The 14859-nt window shown below is 41.2% G+C and overlaps 1 protein-coding gene across 2 annotated transcripts in view; it reads right to left on the reverse strand.

Moving 5' to 3' along the window:
- Positions 1-13418, reverse strand: part of BEST3 (bestrophin 3) — a gene marked incomplete at both ends in the record, with an annotated part of 40266 nt that extends 26848 nt beyond the window's left edge. The window contains 3 exons of one of the 2 annotated variants that reach the window (XM_082850976.1): positions 8371-8604; positions 9068-9162; positions 13267-13418. In XM_082850976.1, the coding sequence (XP_082707102.1) occupies positions 8371-8604; positions 9068-9162; positions 13267-13418 (481 nt within the window). Of the gene's footprint in view, positions 1-1287; positions 1344-8370; positions 8605-9067; positions 9163-13266 lie in introns of those variants that run through there. The other variant, XM_082850978.1, reaches the window with a different exon arrangement.
- Positions 13419-14859: the final 1441 nt, after the last annotated feature.

Raw genomic sequence — 14859 nt, forward strand, 5'->3', positions numbered from 1 at the left:
AAGTTAATAGATGAACTTGACCTGTCTTGGCTCTGTGCTTGAAGACTTGCAACCCTTCACCTTTTCCCTGGAAGACTGTTCTCAGACATTTCATATCAGTTGTCTAACAGTTATAGTCTTGGGATTCATAGTGCAGTTTCCAAAAATGCCTGCATTTATATACTGGCTGCAATCTCTGTCATTTGACCAAAGAATAACTTTACCTCTGGTTATTTTTTATTCAGGAATATGTATCAACTTAAGCTGGCAAGTCCTTTCTTGGCTTCTTAGCAAAAAGCAAATATGCAGAGTGAGGGTTAATTTAATGCGAACCCTAAAGCGAGAGTTAGGTAACCTCCCCCCAGTCCCTGCCGTGTAGCACACCCACTGATTGGAAAGGGACATGTAGAGCTAGGAAAGCAGGTGGGGGGGGGGCGTTTAAATGTTCAGCCCAAATTTATTGCGTACTTTACTAGGTGCTGTGAAAGATGAACTAGACATTATTGTATCCTCCAAGAGTGTACAGGCAGAATAATTTTTGTTATTTCCTGCAGGGTTACACATCTTATCCAAAGTAACCCCATCTTTGGAAATTGAGTTGTTGGTCCATTGAAAGAAAAGTCTAGATTGTTAATCAAATCAATTCAAAGAGCATTTGTTATTACATGGAATGTTATCCTCATCAGCGCCTCAGGCCATTTTAACCAGAGACTGATGATATATTCAGAATGTGGTCATTATCCTCATCTCTAAGGCTATGTTAACCACAGGTATTGATTTGCTACAGTTTGGATGCACCATCAGTTGGCTGGTCCTCACACTACCCTGTCTCCTTCACATGTCTGTCTTCATGCCACGCTCCCTCAGACCCTATCCACACCCTGACATTGCTATTTTATTCAATATCTTGCCATTACATTTGCCTTGAATTTCTCTTGCTATCTTTTTTCCTTCTGGTTTTCTGGCTAGTTCAGCTCTGCTCAGCAATTTTCATATTGCATATCCCGAAGAACCCTTTCTAATATTTCAAATCAGAGTAAAAAGAAATATATATATATATACACACACACATATACACACACACAAACACACACACACATATATGTTTGTATTTACTTGTGTCTTGAATTGTGGCTTGATGGAGTAGGATCTGCTACTTTAAGGCAAAATTTTATTGCCTTCAAACCGAAGGACCAATTAAGTCCATTAATAAACAATATTCCGGTAATCGCAGATTCAGTTGAAACTGAGGCAGATGTCTTTTGCCTTTAAAGCAGAGTGGTACATGAGGCTCTGTTAGGAGAAGAGCTAAAAGCTCTGCTTCTCAAAACTTTTAGGCAGGATGGGTTTATTGCCAGTTCTTTCTGAAAGAGAAAGTTGTGCATTCAGCATCTGAGCCCTTCTCAGAGATGACTTTTTCAGGCACATTGCAACAAGCCTGGCTCATTTTCCTCTCTGTACTTTCCAAATGAATGGAATGAAGCCACCAGATTCAACTGCAGCCATTCTTTAAATTCAGTGGTAGACATTTAGAAATCCCTGTCAACCGGGAAAATCAAAGGGAGGCAAAATGGGATTCAGAGAGAGATGGAATCACACTGTCAAGGCATTGTGGAGGGCAGTATTGAAATATATATATATTTTTTTAACCATGAACTATAGTAAGATATATTTGTGGTTCCCAAAACAATTATTGGCTCTTCTGTGTGAGGTGCTCTCTGATATTTTCTGTTCTGTTCCATTCCATTCCATAAAAAATGCTGGCTCAAAGCCATTAAAATGATTTAAGAGCCCAATAATAATTTACAACCCACAGTTTGAAAAGCTTGAAATAGGATATGGTTGATTAAAATCAGTTTCTGGGTTAGCAATGCTGAACGGAGACAGAGAAACTCCTCTATTTTCCTAATGAGTCAAACACGAGTGAAACATCTCTAGTCAGCCGTATTCCTGTCTCTAAATTAGTATCCTGTTTGGTAGTTCACTGCCTTCTACACATGACGCACAGGAAATATCATTCACAAAATCAGTGCTCTTAACTCCTGGCCTGTCCAGGTGGCCCAGAATTCCATTTGCTTTGGGTAAATAGATCTGAGGCAATTTGCAGATAAAGTTGGAGGAGTTAATAGATGCACTGTGGTGCAGTGGTTCCTAGACTTTGCTGCACATTAGGATGGTCTGAGGAGCTTAAAAACTCCTGATGCCCAGGTTGCACCGTACACCTATTGAATCCTAATGTCTGGGGGTGTGAGCCACCATCAGTATTTTTAAAAGATCCCTAGCGACTCCATCTTGTAACAAAGTTTGGGAACAACTGCACCTAGTACAGAGTCACACAGCAAGCTGGCCATTTTAGCATCCTTGTTCTGGCTCAAACATAATGCTTCTGGGGAGCTTGTTTAGAAGTGGATTTCTGGGTCCCAAGCCCCAGAGATTCAGATTTCATAGGCTGTCTGGGAACCTGCAATTTAAGTAAACACCCTGATAATTCAATGAATGTGGTGGTCTACGATCATCCTTTGAGAAGCATTGATTGGCAAGCCATGATTTAACTCCTAAAACAGAGCTGTGGTGAACCTTCAAACAGTGGGCGGAGACTGCCCATCCATGGCACTAATGCAAGGAGGTGTGTACTTTCTCTCCCATGAAGAGCTAGTGCGCATAGGTGAGTCAAGTTGCACTCACAAGACGACATTCAGTCTGTTCTGGGCTCATCACGTGAGACTATAGGGGTAACTGACTCAGCCTGTAAAAGTTCAGCCAACAGAGGAAAAACTGGCACAGCCATGAATACCACCATCCCCTTGATCATCTCTCCTGTAACACAGAGCAGTGAGAGATTTCAGAGACCAGGGAACCCCAGTAGCACAGAATGCATCAGGAAAAACGTGAACAGCAGATCACAGGGCAGAAAGTCAATATTATACAAAATCCATTCGATTTTACTTAGCGAGAGAAGATTACAGATTAAATGATCTAAGTGTGGGGCTAGCCTTCCAGACAGTGCATCTAAAGTTAGAACTTTTATCTCAACAGTCACTTGACAATTGGGAGCTCGTTCGGTTGTATTTATGCCTGTTAACTGTATGTCACTAAGAATCCTGATGGGGTCTCCACAGGCTCTCTCTCGTCAGGGCGGAAGCTCAAGGAACTTCATGTTAAGATTCCAGGCCTTTAAGAAAACAAAACAGTGTCCTTTCCTTAAAATTTACTGTCTTTTAACCACTCTTACAGGCTACCAAGCACAGAAGGAAACTATTTTAGAGAAATAGAAATGCAATGGAGTGATGTGAAGTTCAGCTGTAAATATATCTATGCTTGTCTCTGAAAGTGATTCATAGAAGAAAACACTTGTAGTAATCTTTACTGATCCTCGAGGACAGGGACCTCACTTTCAGCTGTGCTCCAGTGGTCAGCACAATGCCTAGCGTACCGTATACACTCAGTAAATCTTTGTTAAATGAGCAAAAGCATGACAGATTTAGTAACAGATTTAGTAACATTTCTTTTAGAGGAATGCATATAATTTCCCATTTCCTTTTTTTGTGCTTCTGGTGAAGAATTTTGAAGGAAAATGTTTTCTCTCCTGATCACTGTGAAACCCCAGATAAAATGTTTTGATTCAGTCTCATACCATAACGTAAGCACCCAATTAAGGCCATCACTTAAATTGGCAAAGATCTGGAATTGTGCACACGACTTGACTTAGAATGAGTGACATCTTCCAAGGCAGGTGATTGAAACGACTGGCATTTTCCAGGGCAGGCTTGTAGCCAAGAGGGAAAATAACAGAGACTCCTGGGTTCCAGCTCCTCTGCGAAGTAACTGTTTGATAACAGACCAGTTCAGGGAATTTCCAGCAGAATACACATTATTTTGCATTCAGCTGTTACATTTCTATTTTCATGGGAGCATAAATAAAGAAATTTTAATTTGAGAAATGTAACCTGTAACATCAAAGCATATGTATTTCCCAGAATAATGTAACTTGAGTGTCCAGCTTAACAGCAAGGAATGTCAGGGACCGGCGGGTAAGTGACCTAGCTCACCAGCTGTAGTCAAGCAATGGCCAGATGCTTCAGAAGGAGGTGCTGACCTTCATTCTCTCCATCCTCTCACTGTTTTTGTCCTGCTAGTCCTGAATCTTTGTGACAGGGACCCTCCCTGAAGCAATACAAAGAGTTTGGAGGGCAACTCCCATTGTCTTAAAAGCCCCCTGTTTCTCAGAGTGTGATCCAGGGACCCCCCTTCCTCAAAGTCTTCAGAGGCTTGTTAAACACACTCATTCCTGGACCCCAGCCTAGACCTACTGAATCAGAATCTCTGGGGGTGGTGTCTTCGGATCTGCGTTTTTAGCAGTATTGATTTTTTATTTTATTTTTTTTGCGGTACGCGGGCCTCTCACTGTTGTGGCCTCTCCCATTGCGGAGCACAGGCTCCGGACGCGCAGACTCCGGACGCGCAGGCTCAGCGGCCATGGCTCACGGGCCCAGGCGCTCCGCGGCATGTGGGATCTTCCCGGACCGGGACGCGAACCTGTGTCCCCTGCATCGGCAGGCGGACTCTCAACCACTGCGCCACCAGGGAAGCCCCTAGCAGTATTGAGTTTTTAACACTATCTAAAGTGCACTGAAGTTTGAGAACATGTACTTTCCCAGACAGGTGGGTTTATGTAGGGAGTCACCTGACAAGAGGTTTTTTTTGCGCCCTCAGCATTGCCTCCTGCCTTTGCCCCTACACTTTTGGGGCCCCTGTGCTTTACCACCAGCCCTCTCTGCCCTCAGGCGGAGCAGGTGCCCTGGCTCTGGGCTCAGGGCACCTGCCAAACATTTTCCGCCATCCCTGAACTTCCTGTTCTTCCCAGAAACGTTGGCACAGGCCAAGGACAGACAGAGAGAGGTGGAGACACGTACCCAGTTGGGAGAGCTTGGAAACTGACCCCACGTGCAGAATGAGTCAGCCTTCTCTGCTGGGGAGCGGGAAGTCTGGTAAGTCTGTGCGGCCAGCCGACAGAGAGTCTGTGCCCATCCATGTGGGTGGCCATGAGGCAGACCAGGAAGGACCCTGCCTGTGAATCATGGCCCCCAGCTTGGAAGGCAGTGGCTCAGAACCTTTGTCCCACCACCTAGCATGCAAACCTTGTGTTCCTGTTGGGCACATGCTGGTCCACTACCCCTTCTTCTGCCTTTCGAGAAAACACTTAGGGGTGAAAGAGAGTAGTAGAGACCTTTACACTGCAATCATCAGTGATGGCCCCAGAGGGCACCTGCCAAGGCTTCAGCCCCCTCCTGTCGCCCTCAGTACTCTTCCTCCTTCAGACGCGGCACAAAAACTGACCAAAAACTTGTAGTGAGAATGATGCTCGTTGTGTCCAGGCAGGTCTAATTCAAGTCCCCTAGATGGTAGTCTCTGAGCAGACTGCTCAGAGGCTACCATCCAGAGCAATTCTGGAGCCTCCAGCATGGTCGAAACCTTGAATTCACCCTTTTCTTAACTGTTGCAGTTTTGTTATTAGTAATGAATTATTTGACAAATGCCAAAACCTTTTACCCCGGGGGTGAGAAAAAGCGTTAAAAAAATAAGCATCCCAGAAAAGACTCCTTACTTCTCAAACTGCAGTATATAAAAAGAGCAACATAAGAGCATGTTTAAATGCAGGTTTTCCAGGCCTTACATACAATGGTTCTGATTCAGTAGGTCTGACGTGGGGCTCAGGAGTATGCATTTTATTTTATTATATTTATTTATTTATTAATAAATTTTATTTATTTATTTTTGGCTGCATTGGGTGTTCATTGCTGTGCATGGGCTTTCTCTAGTTGTGGTGAGCGGAGGTACTCTTTGTTGCGGTGCGTTGGCTTCTCATTGCGGTGGCTTAGGCTCTAGGCACTTGGGCTTCAGTAGTTGTGGCTTGCGGGCTCCAGAGTGCAGGCTCAGTAGTTGTGGTGCATGGGCTTAGTTGCTCCACGGCATGTGGGATCTTCCCGGACCAGGGCTCGAACCCATGTCCCCTGCATTGGCAGGCAGATTCTTAACCACTGCACTACCAGGGAAGTCCCAGGAGTATGCATTTTAAATAAACAACTCAAGTTATTCAAGATGTAAAGGGCCCATGGGTTTGTGGATCACACCTTGATACATACTCAAGTAAATGCACCTCAAGGAGCAAATGATTCTCCTATGCCCTTGGAATGGTTGGGGGTACTGGTGGTACGGGAGAGAGGAGTACTTGAGTGTTCCAAATGCCTTGGAAAGGGGGAAGTGTCGATGCAAGTACTGACCGGTGTTTGTGTAAGTTTGATAGGGAGTGAGTGTCGGTATTATGAAAAGTGCACCTAAAGGAAATGAACTCAGATCATTCCCCCATTCATCTCGCCGTTTCTACTTGCCCCTCAGACCTGAGCACAACTCAGGCCTTGCTGAGCTCACGTCTAACCAGAGGCCCTAAAGGCCTCTCTGTCACCAGCCACCCCCTCTGCTTTTAATATGATGGTGATGCTGAGAGGATAGATTCGCTCTGAGAATTGGGCCTGGAGTCTGATTGCTGTCACAATGCGCTTTCTTCTTTCCAAGAATGTGTCAGGACTACAGAAATGTCACCTTCCTTCATCCAAGTAAACTTTAGCTGTCACTCATCCATTTGGAATGGGCCAAACGTTTCTCGTTTGTTTTTATGACTTTTTTCATAGGTCGAAATGCTTATCACATTTGATCCTTTAGACATTAGGGTAAGCAAAATAAGTTATCAAGTGGCATTTTAAACTTGGTCATTCTGATGCAGTATTCCACTTTTAAATTCGGAGGAAGGGTGGCAGTTAATTTTATCTTAAGTTCCGACTGGTTTTACATCATAATATACCTGTACATTTGCCAAGCCTTTTGTACCCTTCATCTGAATCTGTAACCGACTCCTTGCTCCCCATTACTTTCTCACATCTTGCTCTGTAGCCCTAACAACGGCCTCTACACTCCTCCTTCCTTATTTCCACCTTACCTTTCACAGTCTCCTGGTCATAGGGGATCAAGAAGACCTAGGATGTCATATCAAATGAGTCTTCTAAAGTGACCAAAGGACTATGTTATGCTGTTGTACTAGATGATTTCATTATTAATAGCAAGAACTCATGTCACACCATGTGCCGGGTACTGCTCTAGACACTGCAAGTATTAACTTATTTAATCATCACAACAAGCCTATGAGGTATATGAGGTAAAAGGTATTATAAATCACTCTAAACTCACTCAATGAATGAGGGAACTGAAGCATTAGAAAGGTAAAGTAACTCAGACAAGGTCATGTAGCCGGTACGTGATAGAGAAGGATTTGAACTCTTACTCTGTGTTCTGAGTCACTCTCTATGTCGCCATCTGAGAAGACAAAACCAAATCAAACAAAAGCCCCCAAACCTCCCAAAACGAACAAAACATGCTACTCTTAAATATATAGATATATTTTCAAGGACATTTCAGAAAAGGAGACTGGATAAAGCAACCTAATTCGAGACTGTACTCAATATAAAGGCAGAATCATCTCATGGTTCCTATATCTACTATATATTCATTTATACATTCCAGCATACTCTCAGATGGATCAAAGACAACCCAGCACAAAACCCCATTTTTATTCTGTACGTGCCAACAATGATCTCATTTAATCCTCATCCCCTTGAAGGCTGGTTTAACAGCTTCTTTGCCAAGTATTAACACACCAAAGAGAACCATTCTTCAAACGTGATTTGTTCTCAGCATCCTGTGTCCAGAAGCCCAGGTACAAAACTGCATCTACTCTGAGGAATAGGAGAGACAACAGACCCCCACTAAAGCAGCCTTTTACTGCCACCTCTCAGGCTCTGCCTAGATGAAAAGCCGCATTTCTGGTTCCTACCAGAATCTTCTGTGTTTGGTAGGTGCGGGGGGAAGGATTAAGTTAGGAGTTCTGAGCCTGAATTGAAATTTTGGCTCTCCCACTAATGAGCTATGTGATCCAGGACAGGTCATAACCTCTCTGAATCTCTCATGGTTTTTTTGAGGTCCATATGAAATAATATTTATGAAAGTGCATAAACTGTAAAGTGCTAGAAAATGTAAGGTGATATTACAGAAGGTTTGAATAAATATGATAATTATTATGTTATGGGCCATGTGACTGTTTACAACTTAATTTGAGGTTGACTGTCTGCTGTTTCCTTTGCTCTGCCCCCCAAGTAAACTTCTTGAGGGCAGGAACCATGACATTCATTTTTACCTCTTAAGACTGTTTCTGGCACATGATAGGTAACCAGTAAATGTTTCTTGAATGAATGAATAAATAAAAGGCATTTTCCAAGGAACTTTGAAAGTTCTGATCGAGGTCAAGAGGAGACCCATGGAAGGAAAAGTCATTTACAATACCTGCTTCAACCACATGGTCCATCGTCGGAAACCTTTTGTACACGGCCGTGCTCACCGAGCGGAAGATGAGCAGGGACGTGAGGTTGACGTAGCGCATCAGGGTCCTTCTGAGCAGGCGCCCGTGCTCGTCACTTCCGTGAACACTGCTGGAGATGAGGAACATCAGCCTGTCTGGCCAGGGCAGATTCACAAACTGGTTCCACCATCGGTTCACCACCAGAGTAACATAAAACCCTGTAGAATAACAGGAAATTGTAAAGCGATTTCTTACTGTAGACATATTGTTGACATTGATGCTTTCAGCAGAATTTTAGTTTTTTAAGGGATCGGGGTGTAAAAAGTATGTTGTTATCCATATCTGATGATTTTGCCCTCCAGAAAAAAAATGTAATTTGTGCCCCGCAATGCTGTAGCACCCAGTAAGTGGGTATTAGAACTCAAATATTGACGGCAAAAATGGAGAGTTATTGAAAAGAAAGCCGAATTGTCCAAGAGCAGATTATTACCTCAAACTTGTTGGTTGTTAATTTAGCGAAAGCAGCCTTGAAGGTAAACCTTATGGATGATTCTGGTTCTATTGCAAGCAGTGGCTTTTCAGGCATGCCTCTCAGCTTGGAAACACTCCCATGCAGAGTCATTGGTGTTATCCTAACGGAGACAGCTGTGTGGCTGCATTCTGCATGTGACCTATACTTACCAAGCACAAAGGTTACTGGAATTTGTTCAGCATATCTGTCACAGTAAATTGATAATTTTTCAAAGTAACGTTTTTGGGCTCCTGTAAGTAACAATCTGGAGCAAAAATAAAATGCACAGCCCTTTATGATATTATACTTCTGCACCTGCTTTGCAGGTGACATTCAGTGCAAACAATTAAGCAAAAATAACCTCAATTTTTTTTTTTAAGGAGCAATAACTTTTTCTTTTCTACCTAAGCTGATGTATCTCAAAACTTTTTTTTTTTTTTGCTGTACTTGGACCTCTCACTGTTGTGGCCTCTCCCGTTGCGGAGCACAAGCTCCGGACGCGCAGGCTCAGCGGCCATGGCTCACGGGCCCAGCCGCTCCGCGGCATGTGGATCGGGGCACGAACCCATGTCCCCTGCATCGGCAGGCGGACTCTCAACCACTGCACCACCAGGGAAGCCCCTCAAAACCTTTTTAACTGCTGAATGTTTTAAGTACTAACGTTTTTAGTACATAAATGTTGTTGGTCATTACACAGTGGGACATAATAACCGTTTTATTTTTAAATACTTTATATTTAAAAATTTTTTATATGATTAATGCATTGGATGTAGAGCAAAATACTTCATAAAAGAGTCCATTTTCCAATTATTCATCATATGTACTTAAAAAAAGAGTGCCTTAAGTGGATGACACTTATTAAGTAATTATTGAATAATAACCCTGGATTCGACATCCTGATCTTACTTTTTCATGAATATGCTACTTAGTACATTCTTAATTATACATGTTGTACTTCAAGGGATGTTATAACTGGTTTTTTTTGGGTTTTTTTGGTTTTTGCGGTACGCGGGCCTCTCACTGCTGTGGCCTCTCCCGTTGTGGAGCACAGGCTCCGGACGCGCAGGCTCAGCGGCCATGGCTCACGGGCCCAGCCGCTCCGCGGCATGTGGGATCTTCCCGGACCAGGGCACGAACCCGTGTCCCCTGCATCGGCAGGCGGACTCTCAACCACTGCACCACCAGGGAAGCCCTATAACTGTTTATTTTAAAGCCTACAGTTATTTAAGGGACTTCCCTGGTGGTCAAGTGGTTGAGATTTTGCCTTGTAATGCATGGGATATGGGGTCGATCCCTGGTCAGTGAGCTAAGATCCCACATGCCTTGGGGCCAAAACACCAAAACATAAAACAGAAGCAATATTGTAACAAATTCAATAAAGACTTTAAAAATGGTCCACATCAAAAAAAAAAATCTTAAAAAACATTTTCAAAATAAAAAAATTAAAAATATACATTTAAAATATAAAACAACACAGATTTAACAATTAGTAGTGAAATTTTTATAATTATGTTTGGTGGGTTTTTATTTCTATAGTATAAATATAAAAATTTATATTATGGATCTGACACAAACCCATTTTCTGGTATTGTTAAACATAAATCCATTTAATGAAGCTATTATTGGTATTTATGTTGCAAGGAGGAGATTCAGAATCAGAAGAACTATCTCAAGGCAGGTTAATAATAATGATCAAAATCCAGAAAGAAAACACAGATGAATTTGAATAAATGAATGAATGCAGCTTTTCCAAGGGAGGAAGGAATCCCTTGAAAACACTCACCATAGCATGTGTCAGAGGCCTATTTGGGTCAGTAGAACTTTGAAGAAGGACACAGAGAGATAATGAGGTGACCGTGAGCCACCGACCAGACTGCAGATGAAGACCTGGGAGCTGGTGCTGACCAAGAAGGTGTGTGGGTGCAGGGTGGGCTTGGAGTTCCTGCCTCAGCTTGGAAGAGGTGTCAGAAATTCTGAAATCAAGAAAAGCTGACAAGAGAGGCATCACCTGGTGGACAGGCCTATCAAGGTCATGCTGATGACAAGTTACAGCTAGAATGGTTTCTGGTACTCAAATAAAAATGATCGGACAGAATTTAAACGTGGAGAGCACAGACCGTAGGGTTTAACAGAGCCAGGTTTGAATCCCAGATCTGCCACTTAACAGATTTGGATTTGGAGCATATTTTTAAATCTCTCTGAGTCTCAGTTTTCTCATTTTTAAATGGGGATAATTAATACCTATTGATATGTATCAGGAATGTTATGAGGATTAAAGAATATATGATATATAAAACCACTTAGCATATGTTGTCACACTTAATCAATAATAAAGTGGTTGTTACTATTAATAGTTGGCCAAAGGAAAAAATATTTAGCTGATAGACACATAGAAATTTTACTAGCTAGAAAGTACCACAGTGAGTATTTTGTCAAATCCATCCCCAAATAAAAAGAGGTATAGGGCTTCCCTGGTGGCGCAGTGGTTGGGAGTCCGCCTGCTGATGCGGGGGACGCAGGTTCATGCCCCGGTCCGGGAGGATCCCACATGCGGAGCGGCTGGGCCCGTGGGTCATGGCCGCTGGGCCTGCGCGTCCGGAGCCTGTGCTCCGCAGTGGGGGAGGCCACAGCAGTGGGAGGCCCACATAATGCAAAAAAAAAAAAAAAAAAAAAAAGAGGTATAATCAAACTAGTGAATTCTGGTTCTGTCTTATGATTTTTTTGCTAGGTATAACTATTTGCTTATAACAGGATTAAAAAACTTAGCATCATTAGTAGACATGAGAATGAAACTATGTCTGTATTTGTCTACAGATATGTCTGACTTTCTCGACAGATTCAACCTGTAGTTCTTGGTAGCGCTTTGATCAACATATAAGGGTCTATTTTAAAAAACTTTTACATTTGAACTTTAAAAAATGAAAAATGGCTTGAACTAATGATTATTGTTATAAATGTAAGCCCTCTTTGGTCTTTAGAAAACATATGTGCATACAATTTTGTGGGGTATAAATAAGATATTGGAGTCAAAGTTAAGGCCCCATGGCGCATTTCTGGCTACAATGCAACTGTTCTAAGAGCTCTTCTATTCTAAGAGGCAGTAGCAGCAATAAATTCACATTAGTAAAAATAAACTAATTATCCTGAAACGTCATGTGTCTTCCACCATTTCATATTCTGAAGGAGTAGGTGACACGTAAATAAATCATCAAAATAATACCATATTTAGAAGACAAATCTGAAAAATTATTAGAGGTTTTTAATAAAACTTTCCTTGTAAAGATATTTTGCCAAAATGTATACCAATATATACAGTTGTTTGGAACTGTAGTTTTGATATGGAGCAAAGTAACTCTTCCTATTCTACTTTTGGTCATTATCAGCTATAGCCAAATTAAGGTCCCTCTTCTTCACATGGTGTCCTGTCGCTGCAAGGAAGAATGTAGGTGAAAACAATGATACACAAATTTATCCATTGTATGCAGAAGAAAAAGAACAAACTGATGAACACAGTAAAGGTGGAAATACAGCCTCAAAAACCTTTAGCTTTTTTAAGTTTTAACTTTCCCCAGAGAAGAAATGTATGCAATCAATATTAATTAAAAAAACTAATAAAGCTTCCCTTTTATAATACTGATAAAATTTTATTAAGACTATAATTTTTAGTTATAAAAGTATTTCTTGGACATGATGTTACTCATATTTCCTGTCAATCTGACAGGGAAAGTTTGTGAGGTTATAAAGAATAAACGTCTTTTATGAATATAATGTGCCCTGAACTCAGAAGATATAAAGAAAATAAATTAGTTTTCAGGCCTTTTCTTTAATTGAGATATTGGTAAGTTGGGGGCACCAACTTGGATAAGATTTTGTCATTCCAGGAAAGAGGAAGGAAAGTTGCCTGATACACACTATTCACAAACATGTTAACTATGTAGGTAGTCGCTGCAAGCTGTCAAATCAGAAACTCAAACTATGAATAACATAGTTCAGAGAAGCACAAATAATTATTTGTCTGTGGACTTTGCCATTCAAAATCATCACTTAGTGAGGTTCTAGGTATAAATCTTTCATTTTATGCCTATAGCAAAATTCTTGAAGCACAACTAATACCTCATCATGACCAATTAAAGTGGGGCTGGAATGAGAGCCACCTGAACATGACGGTTAGAGTCTATTTAACACCCTAAAAATGGTTAGGTGTGGATTAAAATACCCAGTCCTGGGGAGAAGTAGGCAACAGAGGATCATGCAAAGGAGGAGGTTACATAACGCAAAAGTCAGCGGCAGCCAAAGGGCTTGGATTTTTGAGACTGTATTCATATATGCTATCTAATGGCCATTTAAGGACACATGCAAAGGAAAGTACCTGTACATAAAACTTATTGCTGTGTAAAGTACAGCGAAAACAATAAATTCCCTGTATAGTAGTTTGTAGATGCTGCCTCTCCACTTGAGGAGTAACCTATGAAATCCAAAAAAAGTCGCATTTGCTACTTTACTGGAGTAAGTGACAGTCATCTTGGATAGTTTTTCTTTTTTTTCTAGAAGAGCAAGAAGACAACACACAAGTAAAAAGCAATGTTTAAGACAGAGCATAAATCTGTATCTCAAAAGAAACCCTAACCAGCAACCAGTCAGCCATCTCTACTTTTTGCCTTTCTCAGCTTGAACAATTTGGAATTTGGAGATAACCACCAACTCAGTGCTAAATCTTTTAGTAGAAAAAGGGAAGAAAGGAGTGTCTGGAAAAAGAAATATTAGAAATCTTAAGCTTGCCTTCATTTCTAAATATTTTGAGATTATATAGCCATTACTCAATAAATATTTGAATGACTAAACGAGATATATGAGAGATGGTGTATTATGATCTGTCATATATTTTCTGAATCCATGGGAAGATCTAAGGAATTGATATGCTATAGTAATTGACCTTTTCAAAAGCAGTGGTCAAACTTATTGTTTGGGGCTTTATTTGCTAAAATGTGTAAAGAGGTATTTACTTCACCCTTAAATTTCCTAAAAGAAAGTTATGGCTCTCTTAGAAATCAGGAGAAGCCAGCCCCTTGTGGGAATTTAATTGATGGGTTACTTTTGGTTGTTTTAATTTAATTGTCTCTCTAGTGGAGCTCTGAGTGCATAGTTAGCCATCTGTGCACTTCACAAGGTAGACAAAACGTCGGGCCACAGTGATACTAAGTAAGGTGCATTTTCCCTTTGAAAAGTCCCACATAAAATGCTTAGGGATGGGGCACCTTCTGTTTGGAGCTGAAAAAATTAGGCCATTATTTAGGACTCTTTCCACCTGGACTGTTCCATGGATGTGGGTGGGTTGAGAACTGGGCCCCAAAGCCTAGTTTTTAGTGGATTCTCTGGAATTTCATTGCTCTTCACCAAGACACTAAACATTCAGGTTTTGAGAAGATGCCCCAAAGCTAATCTTTGTTTGAAAATCCTGCTTCACAGCTTTCTAACACAAAGCATACACAGAGAACATGAAATTTCTTTGAAACCTTTTGCTTTCAAAAGGATCTATGAGGAGTCTTATAGAGCTACTTAGACTGAAATGATCGAGTTTTTAGGTAGAACTGTACTAGACATAAGTAATAAATCCTATAGCAGATTTCTTATACAAAGTAGCCTACAGCACACATTTTATCATAAACAAGGACATTTTCTGTCTTTATTCAGAGGTAGAGAAAAAACCCAATTCTCATTTGCCTAGTTTCCCTAAAAAAAAAAAAAGAAAAGAAAAAAAAGTGAAACTCTGGAACTATATTCTGGAGCGGTATTTTTTTTTTCTAATCACCAGCCTAAGGCTTCAACTACTGATTTTAACAAAGAAACCAGAGATTTTTTGGGCAAAAGTAGGTATCATTACGAAAGGTTGGGACTCAGGCCACAAAAGCAGTTTCATTTTTCCATTTTCACTTTGTCTCTTTGTCTCTTTGTCTAATGTGAA

This window comes from Leucopleurus acutus (genome assembly GCF_964270905.1).
Source record: "Leucopleurus acutus genome assembly, chromosome: 11".
In the NCBI taxonomy this organism is placed as follows: Eukaryota; Metazoa; Chordata; class Mammalia; order Artiodactyla; family Delphinidae; genus Leucopleurus; species Leucopleurus acutus.